Here is a 17,689-nt window from a genome sequence, read left to right as displayed (position 1 = left end):
TTCAAATCAATCATCTTGTCTAGATTTTAGTGTATTATTACTGTATGAAAGAGTACTACAGGCACAAATAAAAATAAAACTTGCCGACATGAACACGACACTGGCCTGAATGTGAAATACTGGTGTTTATTTGTTGGCACATTTATATTACAATCTTCAGTCTTCTTGCACTGGTTTAATTCCAGTCCCAAATGACAGAGAGGAAAAGAAAAATTCCAGTGACACGTATACCTTGGAGAACACAATTACAAGTATGCAACTTCAAGGCTGAGGTCGGGTGCACATGTTCAATTTATTTAATTACTAGTATTTGGGGTAATCTTTTAGCAGCTTTTTCAATCCATTTCTAATCATTGAAGTCATTTAGTCATGAAAATGACCTCATCGTGCTAAAGGAAACTGATTGACATTTGTTGTTGTTGCTTTGGCCACAAGATGAGGCAATACATATTTAAACCATCACTTTTGGTAAATGAAAAAGTGACACTCTGATCGGGAGAAAAGGTCTGACGCCTTTTAACTCAAACGTGCTTATATGGATACATGTACTTCATAAATTCCCTCCTGAACTCCAGCCCAAATCACTTTACTTATAAACAGGAAGTGCCTGAATTTTAAGTTAGCAGGGAGTGGTTTATAATAATAAAAAAAAGACACTATTCCTTATTGACCAAAGCCAGTGTGTCCTCTGGCTGTAAGGGTGCTGTGTTAGCTATATACAAGACATTAGCTTGTCAATAACACAACAGATTAAAGAAAAGAGAAAGATCAAGAACAAGTGGTCATTAATAATTAAATCACTGGCTGTTACTTGTAGAACTCCTCCTCACATTCATTTTGACAGTACCTGTCACTGGCGTCCAACCACCAAGAGCGAATTGCCAATCACTTCAGAGAGGTTTTAGATTTTTTTTTTTTTCAAAACCATATAAAAAGGTTCATCCCCTTAACATCCGATTGCACATTTCATTACAGACTTAAAGTCTAATCAGCACAAACTCTCATGAAGTGCCAGGTAGAGCATCATAAAGCAAGACTTTGGCCACCTCACCTTTCTGATACACAGCAACAAAACAGTTCAAAGGCTCAAACGGTTGTGAAGGAGCCTTAGACTCCTTTCACATATACTGTCAATCAGAACAAGTAGCTCAACTTTTTATATTTTTTATATTTAGACGACTTTTTCTTGTAATATTCCCACTTAGGTTTTTCTTGAAATAATTGGACTATTTTTCTCTCTCTTTGGGGGGTATTATTAAATGGGGGTCCATGGTCTAATTTGTGTCAGTTTAGGGGTCCTTCACATGAAAGTTTGGGAACCGCTGTCCCATGAAGCCTGTCTTCCCCCCCATCAGTTTCTGTTCGACTGAATCATGATACTTGAGTTTTCTGTCCATATTCAAAGTTAAATGAGCATCTGCTACTGTACTGGACAGTACATACTGAGCACCCCATCATTTGTAATTGTAACAATTTTGCTTATTTTGTTGGCATTCGAAAACTACAGCTCCCATGAATCTTAGCAATAGATAAAAACCCAATTAGAGCTGTAGTTTGAGTGCTGGCAAGGTAATCATTGACTTATATGTATTAAAAAAAATACATATAACGTATGCCAATTTTGCTCCATATGTGTATGTGTAAATATGTCAACTTTTTGCCAACAAGTTTGCCATATAATCTTAACCAAAAAAAACGTCAGTGTTTACAGCTTGTTTTCCGCAGCTCCCAAGTGGTCAAAAACTCTTATTACAGGTTTAAATATGGATAGAAAACCACAATCATGTTTACCTTCTTTAGTAAGACCAATCAAAGAAACAGCCTATGAGAAAACACACTGACTGGGGACAGTGGAACAGCTGCTGGCTTGAAAAGAAATTTCAGGTCTGCTTTACTTTTAAACTAAGTAGTGGTTTGGAAACTAGACTTTAGCTTGGCCAAAAAACAGAATCACTTACGGTTACAAATTTGTTTTGGTCTAAATGAAAAGGAAGGATTTTGAGAATAGTCTATCATAGACTTTTCACTCTCACCAACAACCACAGCCACATGCCTTGTTCTTTAGCCTCAGATGTACTGTATGCTATCGCAAGAGAAAGGTCCCAACAGCTCCAAAGCCAACGCCAATCACTTCTTCCAGCCTCGGTTGAAATGACATGTCGGACTCACAGATGTGCAACAGGTGTTTTGTCATTTGTACTCTCACCTTTGATCTATACAGAAATAAACAATTTACAATAAAAACCTCTAACATGCTATCTACAGCGCCTCCAGTTTCACAGTATTGAGCCAGCTGCCCCTGCCACATCGAGGCCAAGTGACGCAGCTCGGCTAAAGAGACTTTAGCCAGACGTTAGAGAGAAAAACATAAAAACAAAAACTAGTATCCAAAAGCATTTTACATGTTAAAAACGAGGTCTCAAACTGTACAAGGTTTGTTTGTTCTGCATCAGCGTTATATTTCGATGTCAAGCAGGTGTTTTGAGTGTTTTTTTGGGATGCCGATTAAATACTATACTTAAAAGGATGGGTAAAAAAAAGAAAAGAAATATCATGACCATAATAAGTGCCCACTAGTCACCTGCGCTGTTACGAACACAGTGTAAACAATTGCTTTTAACCAAACTGAATGTGAGGAGTTACATATGGAAATGGGCTTTAATAACTTAAGTGATATGTGCTGCATTTTGAAATTACCATGACTCAATGATTTTAAGCTCTACTACTTCTACCCTCTCAGTATGTGGAGGAAGACTTTGTAAGGAAAGAATTTATAAAAAAAAAAAAAAATAGATAAAGGGATTAAAAAGGATGTAAAGACACTGAGGAGAAAGGTGGTAATTTGATATTGTATGTTGACAGTCTCTCTCTCTTTACAGTCTATATGCTCTGTTGAAACCTGTAGTGCTTGGCTTGCTTCCCAAATGGGAGAGAAACACACGACACTTGAAATTGAAGAACTAGTGAGGGGCCATATCCTTCTGATTCAAGAGACTCCAAAAACCACGATAAGCAGCAAAATGAAGACCTTACCACAAGCCTGTTGCACAGTCAGCATCAGGTCACTCGAGCGAGTGAGACACAACATAACAGTGCTCATGCAAGACAAGTCACTTCCCACAATTGTGTTCATTCAGATACAGACAACATTTCCTATCCTTATTAACAGGGGAGAGAGTACACTAATGGGCACATTCATTCACAGAAATAACTGAAAAAAAAAAAAAAAAAAAAGGAGACTTAAAAAAAAAAAAAGACCACCAAAAGCCTTCAGCGTAAGCACTAAGTATACAGTTTTACATTACAACAGTAAAAAGTAGTTCTTGCATTCAATAAACACCACGCTAAGGGCGCGTTAAGGAAAGAGAATGAGGGGAGCGAGGAGACATTTCATGCAGTTGTCAGTAAAAAGAAAACAAAAAATAGGGGTCAAAAATTACATTTACAAAGTGTTTCAGACTATTCACCCAACACTTGTCATCAGGTCTGCGCCACAGTTCTGGCACAAAGGAGTTGGCAAGGCAAACCATGTTATTTAGACAAAAGAGAAAAGAACAGAGAAGAGAAATGACACAAGTAAGAGCGCAAGTGGTGGCGAAAACTCCCGGAGGTGTCAGAGTTTTAGTTATCTGATACCCGAGACGGAGCTCTGATTGATGCTGTAGGTAGGGGAAAGGTCCCCGCCTATCGTTGCCACCAAAGGTGTTCCATTACTGGTCGGGCAACTCTCCTGGAGAGCCTCGAAGTAGGTGGCCTGCACAGGCTTGTGACACTGCAACACTTGCATGGCATCGTCTATTTTAAACCATTCCCTTTTTCTCCCTGTCGACAAAACACCATTGTGAAACAAGTTAAGACATGAGAGAGACAACCCAAGAACAAAAATAAATAAAATAATAATAATAATAATAAATTTGACGAATTATCAGTACTGTGCACAACATTAAAGTAAATATCACAAGGGAAGGAAGAAAGCTGGTCTCCCCCACAACAAACCTACAATAAAATCTCTGAATAGTAATATCAATAAGGCCTGGGAAAGAAAAACAAAAGTGACAGACAGCAGGTGACTGACTAAGCACTTTGTCCCTATGATCCCCATTTTGACAAGTAAACAAATGCAATGCTTTACCAATGTTGACCGAGTCCTCCCAGTCCTCCAGCAACTCCGTTACAATAAGAACGTAGACGTAGGTTCTGTGTTTCCTCTCTTGGTTCTGTGGGAGGGGGGGGGGGGGTGGTCATATTTTCAATTCTCATTCGCAAACATGCTTCACAGTATGTTTACATTTGAAGACCAAAAAAACAATAAAAAAGGTCAACAGCAAACAATCCTCACCTCAAATACTCCAACTAAGCGACCTAAAGTCCCCTTCACACCGGCCTGTTAAGTAAATGAGAATGTCAACAAATACATAGCACAGCATACAGTTACAATGGACAACCAACGGCTGTTCTTAAATATGAAGGAGGCAAAAACATAACACCTGTACAATGTAATTAGATCTAACAGCCGAACAACACTACATTTGTTAACCTCGTAGTGTTTAGTTGAGACTGTAATCTTGAAAGCGTTTGTGTTTCAGTGGATTACATTACATCATATGATGCAAATTCACTCATCTAATTCCTGGGTTGATGCTGAATCCTCCAAGTAACATCTAGTAAAACAATTACAAAAACTGACTGACTATCTTACCAAGTCAAGTCATGTCTCGCAAGTACTTTCTTCATTCATTTCACACTTCAGTACAATGAGGTCTAATTTAGCCAACAGTAAGTAATAAAGTAATCAAATTAGTCTGACAGTCTATGTTCTGAAAACAGACACATAGGCTACGTTCACACCGCAAGTCTTAATGCTTAATTCAGATTTTTTGCTCAGATCCGATTTTTTTTGTTTGGATGTTCACATTACCTTTTAAAATGTGGCCTATATCAGATTCCAGTGTGAACTGTTTGCGGTTTCAAACTGACCCGCATGAGCAGAAGAACAATAACAAATGACATCAGACGCAGCACGCTGTTGCACTAAAGTTAGGGAGGTTGTGGAGGAAGTAAGCATTTTCGCTTTTATTTTGAAATGCTTGTGTAATGGCAGCCGTACCATTAATGAGCATACACTAATTAGGTCTAACACCTCACTCTCCCTCCATTGACTTGCTCCATCAATGCTCTCCATTTTGTAGGCCTAGTCAAGTTTTAATTTTACTGTCTGTGTCTAGGGATAATTCCCGCCGACGCATAATTGTGACAAATGTCGATGTAGATTGACGTAAAAGTCGCATCAACTCCGCCTTGGTTGTTCACACTGCAGCCGCATTGAAAAATAAAATAAAATAATATAATATGGAAGTGGTCTAAATATAATTTAAAAAAAAATAAAAATAAAAATCTGATCTGGGCCAGATTTGAGTGTTCACGCTACTTCTGAAGAAGTATGACCTGGTCACTTTACCCCCCCCCCAAAAAATAAATAAAAACAAGTTAATTGTAATTTTGAACTTTCCTGACCAACTGTAACTCAAACTAAAAGTGCATTTACAGTATAAGCTATATTAATATTATATTAGCTATTATAATATTTTTCACTACTGATTTAAATTGCCATTTATTTTCTTACAACCTCCTCGAGCCCAAGCCTCGTCCAACCAACAGTGGGAAACCCAAAGATATTTAAGATACAATATAAAACAGAGAAAATCAGCTAATTGACAGATTTGAGAAGCTGGACCCAGCAGCAAAAGTTTGGTATTTTTGCTTATGAAATGACTTCTACTTTCTGTCATTTGAGTAAGGATGCTGTTCTAAATTCAACAGCTGCAAACAACATGTTAACACCTTTGTTCAGCTATCACTTACTGTCACATACTGACGGCTGTAAGATTTTGAGTACCATAATCGTATCATGTAAAAAAGTTACGAACAAACAAAACAACCAACTCTTCCCATGATGACCCTAACACCTGAGCAATGCCAATGTCACAATCTTTCCTAGAGAGAGGACAACTTGCTTGTTACCTTCAAACATATATTAATAACAAAAATAATCTCCAAGGTCTTAACTCCCAGAGGTGTAGGTCAGGTTTAGATACAGAGCCAGGCTGCTTGCTGACATCTTTGCAGCTTCTTCAGGTTCCAGTTTCAGTCTATAAATAAATGTTGACTGCACTCTCTGCACCATGGACTCAGAGTTGGACTCTTCAAGCCTTCAGCAAGATCATGTGTAAAAGAGCAGGTCCACCACTAGAAACCCCCAAAGACATGCTAGGTATTAAGTAATAGGCCAAAAGTCAACCTGTATGTTTTGAGATTGAAAATGTCTCCCAACATTCATGTAACTAAAGACTACTGGGCATCATTTCGGAGAGGATGCACAGCATTGAGGCATTACAAGTTATGCAATACTGTCTTGTGTCTTCCTGGTGCAGGACGTATGACTAGCGAGCATAGGCCGAGGTCGTGAACAGTCCGATAGACAAAAAGGAACCTTCTGTAACCTTTGGCCTGCTCTTGAGTGCTGTGTCTTCACTGTCATCCCTGGCAAGACTCCAAACCTTTAAGCACAAGCAATTACTACACAGCTCATATGGTTGTCAGAATAAGCTCGCCAGGATTAGGAAATGTCCTGTTGCACCACCGTCAAATAAGAAGCTTAGGACGCCACAAGACGTGGTGATGCATTGGGTACCACTCAAAGTCACCACGAACGTTTCTGAATGCCTCCTTTCAGCACTTTTAACAAACATCCGTAGTGATGGGACTCTGCTTTTGACCTTTGTGGAAATGTGCTGGCAAGCCAGAGCATCCTGCAACCGCCAAAGCTACCTAACAGCAGGAGCCAGGATAAGGTATGGTATCAGCATCCATCAGTGTGATGGATCACACACGGACAACAGGCTTTATATGGTCAGTAACCCGCCAAGAGCTGACAGCTGGGTAAGATTTAGTGTCTTCAGTGACCTGTCGCCATTCTGATCAAAATACCCAAGTGATGTACAGCTCATACACAAGGGGGATACCCGATTTAATGGATCGGCGCAAGCAGTGGTATTGATTTTCAATGAGCTGTAGGAAGGTTTACCAATTGGCACCTATCCTCCCACACACACACACACAAACAAAACAGACACATTTTGCCCTTCAAACCTGTCTTTTTTAACAAGGCTGCTGTTATAAAAAATAGAACTGTCTAAAAACATACAAAGAATAAAAGCCGATTGTTTTCCTTCGTTTGCAGTATTTGTGGTGTTGGATAGTGCTGCAGTGCAACCACTGGGTAGCCAGTGTTCAATCTCAGTGTGACCTCCTTTGACACCTAAACACTGCTTTGTAACATGATGCTATTATAGAGCTTACATGTTGCTAGGCTCTTTCTCTGTCCATGCAAACAAGATGACTGCACTGACGAAATGGGTTTTGAGAGCAAGGTATTAGGCCCAGTGTTAAATACAGACATGATTTAATAGAAATGAAATACAATACATCTTATGAGCTTACACTCAAAACGTATTTGCCACACTGCAAATGGAAATCTTTTCTCAGAACAATATTCCTGGCCATGAACTAAAGCTAGAAAGGCATGTTTCACATCCATGTTTAAGATACAAGTGTCAAGTAAAGTTTTCAAGTGCACAGTCTACATAGGAACATCAGTCAGTCAGTTACAAGCAAAAGAAAGAAAGAAAAAAAGGGGCCCACAATATAGGCTTAAGTCAGATGTAATAATTATGAAAAACAGTTACAGAACCAACCTCTTCACACACTTCTCGAGCTGCAGCAACACTGGGCTCCTCCTCAGGCTCCATCCCTCCTCCAGGAACTATCCACTTGTCAGGATGTCGACTACTGCTCACCAGCAGCACCTGTGAAGCATCCCATACAAGACTGGTTAGGCATTACAGCCGAACTCAATGTTGTTTGATAATCGTGTAGTACCTGTCAACTATGTCAATGAAAACTACCAAAAAGTGACCTGGGGCCCAGTTATTGTAAATGTATTTAGTTCACACTTTGCATTGCCTTTTCAGCACAAGTATGGTGAGTTCATGGTGTCAACAATCTGTTGGGAGAAAAGCTGAGGCTTGTCCAACTGTCGATCTGGTAGACTATAGTCTCTGGTTAAAATAAAAAAAGGAGGTTCCTAGCTACGTGCAGGTCATACCGATTTGTTTCCTATCATCAACAGCCCATGGTATTTACAGTCTAGCTTCTACTTTAACCAGAATGAGGAATTAGTTAAGTCTCCATTAGCCGTCCCCCGGTAATAATATTTCCACTACAAAGACAGCTTTGTGCATGTTGTTGACTAGGCATCAGCTTTGCAAAATCGCCTCTGATCTCAAATAACCCTTTGAAAGCCCCTTTGACTGGTTTTCGTGGAAAAGCACATGAAGGTAGCGAGTGGCATATTAACAGTTACGTTGACTATTATGCATAGTGATGTAGGCTAACCGGGTATTGCTGCCAGTGTTGTATTTTGGCTAACGCTAGCATAGCTAATGGCTACATAAAAGTCCACTGTTTGCCAAGCAATACCAGTTGCATTTACGCCAAAGTTAACACTATTTTGATCGCGAAATCATCTGTACCATGAGCAGATAAACATCTCAGATTGTCACTTTAGAACACTTAACAATGATTTATATCCAGTCGCGTCTCATTATGATTAAAGTCACCGCCACTCATCACAGCCTGTGCAGTGGGCTGTGGCTGCCCACAGCAGCAACACGGCTAACGTGAGTTAGCAAGCTACCGTAAGTATTAGCATGCAGCTAACTGGTTGATTCTAACTAACGCTGTGTATAAAAACCCGAGGTTGGTTTTATGCACAGCTAAAGAGGCTTACATAACACCTAGGTAAGTACGAGCTCAAAACTAATGTTTAATAAACAACCGCACACGACAATACCGTAGGTTAAAAACGAGTGAGGCATTGTTTCCAGCTGGCATCAAACCACAGCTGTGTTGATAAATATACCGATTTACAGACAGAGAAGACACTGGAGGCAGCTACGACTGCTAATGTTAGCTTGGCCCGCCAGACAGCAACATCACCGGACTCACCTCCTCCTCAGTCTCGCTCCTGAAACACAGACAGGCGGCCCGCTTCTTGTAGCCATCCCCGTCGTACGTCCGGGTTTGGTTTGACTTGAGCTTCATCATTTCAAAGGGCATAAAAGTTCAAAAGTACAGCTAAGTTTACCACTTATAAAGATGATGCTTGTAGACGCAAAGTCCTCCTCCGGGGAACCTCGGCGTTTTACTTAAAAGAAATAACTTCTTCTTCGCTTCATTTTCACAAACCTAGGCACATCTACGGCACGGTCGCCATTACAAGAAGCCGCTACGCCCACGACGTAATTTACCCTTTAATAGCCCGGAGAGCGTAAGAAAACCACCTATCAGTCGTTGAAGAATTGGAGCAACGGGGAGAGGGGAAAACGCAACACCACGCTCTGACTGGAGTGAGCCGGTGAGGGAAACTGGCACTTTTGGCTCCAACTAGCTTTTCACAGCCACTTGTTTGAGGCTAATGTATAATTAAGTAAGATTGTACCACTTCACAGGAATAATTCAAATGTAACGTTATCCAGGTAGTATGCCGTTAAAATTACAAAATGGTTGATTACTGCTGGTTTGACTAATCAGTTTCAGCACCGCAGGTAATGGACAGCGCCTGCATGATTCTCAAAACCGATCCAATAATGTGAGCTAAATGGTTGGCTTATTTTACATACGAGTTCAACCTTGCAATACAGTTGGTTAATCGATTACAGTAGGTAATTGACAGAAGCTTCATCAGCAGCTATTTGATAATAAATTAATATTTCAGTAAGTTTTTTTTAAGCCAAACACTTGCTGGGTTCAGCCTTTGAAATGTGAGAATATGAAGCTTTCATTTGTCGTGTATAACAGTTAACTTAATATGAATATGTGGATTTTGAACTGTTGGTCCGATAAGACAAGCGGTTGTAGTGGCACCTTACAATTGGGCGCTTTTCACTATTTTCTGACACTTTATAGATAGAACAATTCGGTGATTTAATCAAAAGATAACTAGCTGATTAATTGATAAGGGACATGATTGTTAGTTGCAACTCTTAAATAAATCACAAACAATTGCAGATGCATTTTCAAACACATGACAGTTTTTAAATGTTTATGGTGTGAATTCCCTGAATGAATGAGATGATCGCTGCAATCATGCACACATCTGATCCTTCTCCCCTTTACTCCAGTCTTCTTCCTTCTTGTTCTTTGTCTTTTTTTTTCCAAGAAAGAGGTACAAATCCTAAATCTATGCTATAGTGGAACAGTTTTGTCTTGTTGTCTAATGCCATCTTGCATTATCAGTATTTTCGTCACAGCTATAAAGCATGTGTGCCTTATAGGCTATCTGTGATGACATGCCAAAATTATTAAACAATATGTACACTTGCCCATTTCCCAGATAAGTCATCCCAATATTCCCAACATTGTATATGCATAATAAGCTGTCTCTGTGCCACAATTTGGCTTACTTCATCTGATTCCCAAAATAATAGTGGTGGACCTTAATTGTACAAACTCATTTGGAATTAAAGCAATTTGTCTACTCATCTACTCACTCACCAACTACAAATAATATACACTGACTAATAGCATGTAGCTTTAGTAGTAGAAGCAACTGCAGAGACATAGAGGAAGTCTGCCAGCACTACTACTTCACATCAAAAAATATGTGTTCAGTTAGGCTTAATTGGATAACAAGCAAAGCCATAGCTCCAAACCTGTAATGCATTCAAATCTCACTAAAATCATTTTTGAACTATTTCATTTATCAACTTTTCGGTCTCTACAGTCCAATTTACATACACTACAAATTGACAGCATAATGATTTCTGACATGAAGCTGTTTATTCTATGCTCTTGGTTGCTTCATTGCTCATATTATTGTGACGATTTATTGCTTCTTTCATGTTTGTCTTTTTTCCTGTTGAAGTCCCATTGTTTTTATTGCTGCAAAAATCCAATTTCCCACCAGGGATCAATACAATTTCTTCTTAGCTTATTTACTTAGCTTATCCCTCTGAAGTTTCTTCCAACAGAAACTGACATTTGAAGTGGATCTTACTTTCCTCTCACAACATCTCAGATGGCTCTTCATTAAAACAAATCCCTGCTTTTCCCATTCAAAAACTGCTTAGTGTCAAACTGAGATATAATTTTTAAATAAAAACACCACCTATTGTTCTGCAAAAGTGGACAGATTATGGTGTGTGTATATATATATATATTGTATACTATATATACCATATTGTTTTTCGAGACGTATATTTTTAGAATTAGACAGATATCTTAATCAATTAATATCTTTTAACATACAGTATGTCAAATTGTGTTAATTACAGCCTTCAAAGGCATACGCTTGGAAATACAGGAGGCTAACACAATATTACAAACACATTGTACGTATTGTATAGGACAGCATTATCCAACCCAAGTATCAACCTGATCAAAATGAGACCTTATTAAATGTATTTCTATTGTTTCAGTACAAAGACACATGTTGCAAAGGTAAACTGTAAAATGTATCACCCTGTGTTTTCTTGCCTCTCTATTTTTTCAGGAGGATACCAGGCTTTACGCAATTAAACATAATTGTATAGGGTATGGTATGGGTAGGGTTAGAGGTTGTACATTTACTATCTGCAGTTGCTACGGCAACACATTCTCTTTTGCCAATCTCTGGTGAACCAGTCATACCCAGGAGCAGAGACACGGCCCCTCATGTCCAAAAGAGGGCGCTCACTTCCTGCAGTAACATATGTACAGTGTGAGCCAGGTTTTGAAAAGGTATGCCACTCAATTGTTAAAATGCTTGTGAATTATTTTTTAAAACCATTGACAGTGTAGTAACTATTTGGTCATAAGGAACTCCCTTATTTGCTTTTGTCACCTCTTTTTTTTGTCTGTATATACAACTCCTATTGCATGGCTGTCTGTTCTGGCAGAGGCATCCCTCTTTTGTAGTCTCTCCTGAGGTTCTCCTTTTTCCTGTTTTCCTGTTTCCTGTCTTTTCATGGACTTTTAAATTGAGGGTCTAAGGTTATAGTTGTGTGTTGTCAACCCTAACCCATTTGATGCTGGGGAGGCTTCGATGAGTGGCTGGCGAGGAGAGGACTTTTGTTGGCACCGGTACCATGTGTGTCAAAGAGGTTTAGCATGCTTCAGAGGGCTGTGTTGGGTGTGTAGTTGCAGTTAAAGAAGAGTATTGTAGACTTCCCTGCACTCTGACACTCATTCATAGAAATGTTTCTGGTACCATGGAGGCTGCTAATGAGTAAACTATTTGTAAGACTAGTGGAGCTAAAAAAAAAAAAACAGTGGCTTGACTGAGCAGGCCATGGCATTCAGATGAAACTGCCCATCAAGTCAGTGGGGCCAGCTAATGTATGTGTAGCAGCCTAAGCACCCTAGCACCACAGCCTAATGTAGTAGCCTAAGCAGATACAATGTAGAGATAAACCCCGGTCAAGCCGCTGAATATCTGCTCTTTGATTGGGATTCAAAGGCAGTTTAAGTAAAAAGGTACATTAGTTCAGGGTTAGAAAACAGTGTCGCCTGTCAGAGGGCCCAGTAAATTTATGACAGCACAGCCTGATACTGTGAGGCCTAATGATAGGTCAAAACATAATTTAACATTATTATTGAGCTTCCATAGATATGCTCACCCAAGTTTTGGCACATTCACTATGTGTAATAATGAATAAATAAAACTGGCATGACATATGACAAATCATGTAAGAATTGTTTCACAATTCCTGAACCACTAAATCTGGCTGGCATGGGACACAAGTCTAACAAAGAGCACTGCTATGTTATGTTTTTGTTGTCCTTCTTGTTCTAAATTCTGCCACTGCAAGCTGGATCACATGGAGTGCAGGAGCCTGTTGCACAAGCTCTTCTTGAGGTCTAACATAGTCTAATTATTACAATAGTATGTGCCTACTGAGTTGATATTTGCACCCAGTAACTGCCAGGTGTAAGTGTTGCATAGCTGGAATGGAACTAACTGACAAAGCTAATGTTAGCTTGCTAATATATGAACAGTTTAGAGTGAGTAAAAGAAGTTATGAGAAATACACATAACATATAATACACTCGACAGACCTGACCTGACAACTTAATAATGATGTAACCTGGGAAAATTTGAAATTACATTTCACAAGAAATAACACAACATACATCAAATTGTGAAACCTTATGCCAATTAAGTTTAGCTAAATGATCTTCTTACATTAGCTAGGTTAGCAATTAACACTACTAACTCCAAAGCACACATATTTCTCTATTTATGCATATATAAATGGCAAAAAAAAGTCAATGTTAAGTGACTTCCTGTTTAACCCTATATTGATTGCTTTTTGTTTTTGCTTAATAGCTGACATAGTTTAAGTTTGAATACGCAACCAGATTTAGGAAATCACTCATTTGAACCAGCCAGTAGTCACTGAGAACTTAGGAGATACTTTGCGCACACATTTCTTTACACAGTAACAAATAGGTGCACGCACCCCAGTCAATGTTTGGAGTTAGATTTAGTTTTTAGAAGAGAACATAATAGAGTTCTTAAAGTGTGATAATCTTAGTTCTTGGTATATTCTATTATAGTAGCAGACGGACAGAGCAGACACAAGCAGAGCCCCACTGTGGCAAAGGTAAATGAGCAGGGAAATTGTGCTCATGTGCTATATCTCCTAATATGGCAATCCCTGTGAAGATGTATGACACACAACTAAAGGCTCAGTTTAATTGAAGGCTGCAAAGATATTGGCAACATTAACCTTTCAGGCACCTTTTTTCTTCAGGTAAATATGCACGTTAATGACTAAATAAGCAGGAGATTGTGTTGTTCTGCCCAGGGCCAGAATAGATTGTGCTTGGTTTCACACGTAAGAGAAGCAATTTACCGTGTTGTGATTTTCTGGGCTTAAAGTTGCCCTCGCTCTGTGTACGATATGCTCTGTGTACGGTATGCTTTTCTCGTCAGTAAGCTGACATGGTTAAAAATCAATAGTTGTGTTATTATATTTTATATAGAATGTTGCCCTTTTTTGTAATATTTAATTTTCTGAGACAAAAAATTGTGACATCACTCACAAACATACACAACCCACATTCAAAAGAAAACTAGACAAAAAATGCAACAGAACATTAAAAAGACAACAATCACAGATTAGAAACACTAGACAGAGATAAACACAACAATGTTTCAGCCTACATCATAAAAAGAAAAAAAGCATATGTCACTTTTTAATCGAATGCTGTGTCAAAAAGACGGGAAAATCTACTTAAGATGTAATTATCGTACTCACATCACTGTTATTGTACTTTAACTAATCAGATCAATATTTAATCATTCAATGTATGTCTCACCACTTTTATCGGCTATGTTAAATTTAATTAAAAGGCTTAGATTAAAGTGCATCAGCCTGATATGAAAAACTGTATTTTTTTTAATAAAAAATATCATATATATATATATATATATAGCTTATGTGCCTATTACGTTATGTTGTAATTCTAACATACTTAACCATTTAAGGATGTTAAATGTCATAACCACCAGGGGTTGCTGTCATGCCAGTTACAACTGGCCCAAACTCATATTTCTAGTGACAATTCAACAACAACTGATTTATTTAATAGCCCAAGAGCAAAGAGATCATGCTTACAGTATATTCAGAGAATATAACAATCAGTGAACTATGGAATATATATATATATATATATATATATATATATATATATATATATATATATATATATATATGAGATATAGTTATTGCAGTACAAAAGAGACCTTATATTTTGTGTCCCTACAATGTTCGTGCCTCATGAATCAACTCCATTACAGCCAATCAACACTCCATCTCTTATTACACACAGTGGTGCTGTGACAACTACCTCCATCTGAACATAGAGACAACAAAAGAACTGGTCTTTAACACACCAAACGCTGGACTGTTTCCGTCTCCATTCATAACAAGAACAGGTCAACAAATTAAAATACCTTGGACTCACTTCAGTTTTGATTAACATGTCAACAATATCCACAAACAATCTCTGCAGGGATTACATGCCATTCGTAAATCTTACATCTTACAATTGCTATATATATATATCAGAGGTCGCACACCTCTGGAGCAAGTGTCTTGCTCAGGGATACATTGGTTGATTTATTGCAGTGGGAATCAAACCCAGGTCTCCCACACCAAAGGCATGTGTCATATCCACTGCGCAATCACCACCCTTTTAAAGTTGTACATGTGGTTGTTTCTATGTGTCTATATACCTGTATTTATGTTATCTATTGATGTATTTGTCCGTGTATATTGCCATGTGCATGAAACAGACAGTGAAAACAAATCTCCCTCACGGGACAATATCTATCTATCTATCTATCTATCTATCTATCTATCTATGAATAACACCACACAACGTCTGGCAGAGATAACTGTCCTTTCAATAATTAAGTTTTTGCTTTATTTCAGGGTCATTTCAAAATACTGTAAAAAAATATCCAACACTAATGAGACCAAAGACTCAAATGGCACACATGAGGATTTAGTGAGAAAAAGTGGAATGAGTATGCTTCCACTCTACTCAGCAGACACCCACAGAAAATTCATAGTTTTTAGATTAAGGGTACATATAACACCTTCCATACTGTACTTTATTGTCCTTTTTGTAATTTTAGCCTCCAACTACAAGGTCACTTTCCTGTCCCTTCTGAATGCCCACTACAACATACAGTATATACATTCTTTCTGTATGGAATTATTCACAAAGACTTGTGGGATTGAATTCTGTCACAAATAACAAACCTTTAGTATTTTCCAATTCGTATTTAACATCAGCAGCAATTTAGTTGTAACTAACGATTGTTTTCGTTATCAATTAATGTGGCAATTATTTTCTCGATCAGTCATTTGTCTATAAAACACCAGAAAACATTACAAAAAATCCATTGCATACATTGCAATATCCTAGAGCCAAGTCAGATGTCTTGTTTTGTTCAACCAATAGTCCAACACCAAAACACATTCAATTTACTACAACATAAGACCAAGAAAAGCAGTGAATTCTCACATTTGAGCACCTGAAACCATCATTGATTTTAGCATTGTTGCTTGAAAAATAACTTCAACAATGAATGGATTTTCAAAATAGTTGACAGATTTATTTTCTGTTGATCAACTAATTGTTGCAGCTGTAGCCTATATGGCCTTTAAGATAAGCTAAATTAGGCTGCTTGTTCAATAAAAAAAACATCACAATAAAGGGGCACACAACCTGTATACACGGTTGATCTAAATAATAAGCACATTTGCACGGCTTTTATGAATGGGATGTAAAGGTGTGTCCTTGTTCTACATTTTCCATCCTGAACATCACTTGGTCAAATTATCCTACAGCTTTAAAGTGGTAAATACATCATAAATACACTCTTATTATTCTATTGTTCGCAAGGCGACCTTCTAACCCAGAGTATGAGACAGTAATGTGATATAGTCTGTCTCAGTGTTTCAGTGGACTGCAGATGAAATGTAGAATGTATCCTTGTGCTCACTCTGGACTTTAGATATAAATATCACTGTGGCCAATCTCTTCTATAAAAAAGGGTTTCCAGTTCAAAGGTTACACCTGTGACAACTGTCAGCCAGCCAGCATTCCAAACAACTTCATCAGTCACGCATGAAGCACATGGCCAATCTGTCCGCCCTGGCTGGCCTGTTTCATCTTTGTTAAATAATGCTTTAAAAAGACCGTGACAAATGGACTCAGTTCTACGTCTTTCAACTTGTGGATGTGTTAGACAGTCAGAAGCTCAATTTGATATTATCAAATGTCATCAGATAGTCCGTATACCCCCAGAGTTCAATATTAGATGACACAGATGCTGATGAAAAGATGCGAGATACAAACATCAGATTTATTTTCTTCCAACTATTAGATTATAATTTATTTCATACTGACAGGCTTCGATGTCTTCTCTTCCTCCTCTTCCTACTTCTTCAACTTATCGTCTTTAGTTGAAAACTTTTAAAGCAGCTCTTCCTCAGTCAGTTTAGCGCAACATTTATTTAGTGAAGCTCTTTTCTCTTTTTCAGTAACGCGTTGGAAAAAGAGTCAAAAGGGCTTTTTGTGGACGTGGGTGGGTGTGAGTGGGAAAAACGACCAAAAACAGGTCAGGGCTGTCATCGGCAGAGGGTCACTCTAAATCATACAAACACTGCAGGAGCTCTGGCCTTTAATGAATCCCATCAATAAACTGAAAACCCTGTGACCTCAGAATTTACATTTTGAGTAATTCCCCTAATGTATCCATGAAATGAGAGATGTCTGGGGGCAGGCGATTATGCCTCAGTGGCTAGTCTTTTTCACTGGGATTTTAACAAGTGACTGGAATTAACATGGCTTAAATTCTCTCCGCCCCATAGCTAATTGAAACCAGTAATCTCCAGAGTTTGCTTTGCGCAGAGGGACGGGGAGGACTCAGAGGCGTAACATGTTATCCTCCGAGCAGACGCGCTCAACAAGACCCGTCTCCCAGTGCACTGCAGCAGAAAGCAAAGCAGGAGTGGGTCTCCTGATGGAAATAATGTGTATCCATTCTCCACAGCTAAATTATTCACTTGCT

The 17,689-nt window shown here is 38.5% G+C and overlaps 1 protein-coding gene across 1 annotated transcript; it reads right to left on the bottom strand.

Moving 5' to 3' along the window:
- Window positions 1-1,252: 1,252 nt before the first annotated feature.
- Window positions 1,253-9,345, bottom strand: nudt3b (nudix (nucleoside diphosphate linked moiety X)-type motif 3b). The gene is made up of 5 exons (XM_078249072.1): window positions 9,067-9,345; window positions 7,755-7,865; window positions 4,340-4,384; window positions 4,133-4,217; window positions 1,253-3,822 (listed from the first exon to the last, which is right to left on the bottom strand). The coding sequence occupies exons 1-5, from the start codon at window positions 9,175-9,177 to the stop codon at window positions 3,626-3,628; spliced, it is 549 nt and encodes a 182-aa protein (XP_078105198.1). The 5' UTR covers window positions 9,178-9,345; the 3' UTR covers window positions 1,253-3,625.
- Between the last annotated feature and the right edge of the window lie 8,344 nt (window positions 9,346-17,689).

The sequence above is a fragment of the Sander vitreus genome, chromosome 4, assembly GCF_031162955.1.
Source record: "Sander vitreus isolate 19-12246 chromosome 4, sanVit1, whole genome shotgun sequence".
In the NCBI taxonomy this organism is placed as follows: Eukaryota; Metazoa; Chordata; class Actinopteri; order Perciformes; family Percidae; genus Sander; species Sander vitreus.
Note: the sequence above shows the minus strand (reverse complement) of the source record. Positions and strands in the feature narration are given on the sequence as shown.

Excerpts from the sequence above, each read along its gene's own strand:
- nudt3b (XM_078249072.1), bottom strand. The coding sequence starts at position 9,177 with ATGCCCTTTGAAATGATGAAGCTCAAGTCAAACCAAACCCGGACGTAC. Across the intron at positions 4,385-7,754 it reads CTCGAGAAGTGTGTGAAGAG|GCCGGTGTGAAGGGGACTTT; the intron begins GTTGGTTCTGTA and ends TTTACTTAACAG. Across the intron at positions 3,823-4,132 it reads GGAGGACTCGGTCAACATTG|GGAGAAAAAGGGAATGGTTT; the intron begins GTAAAGCATTGC and ends TTTTGTCGACAG.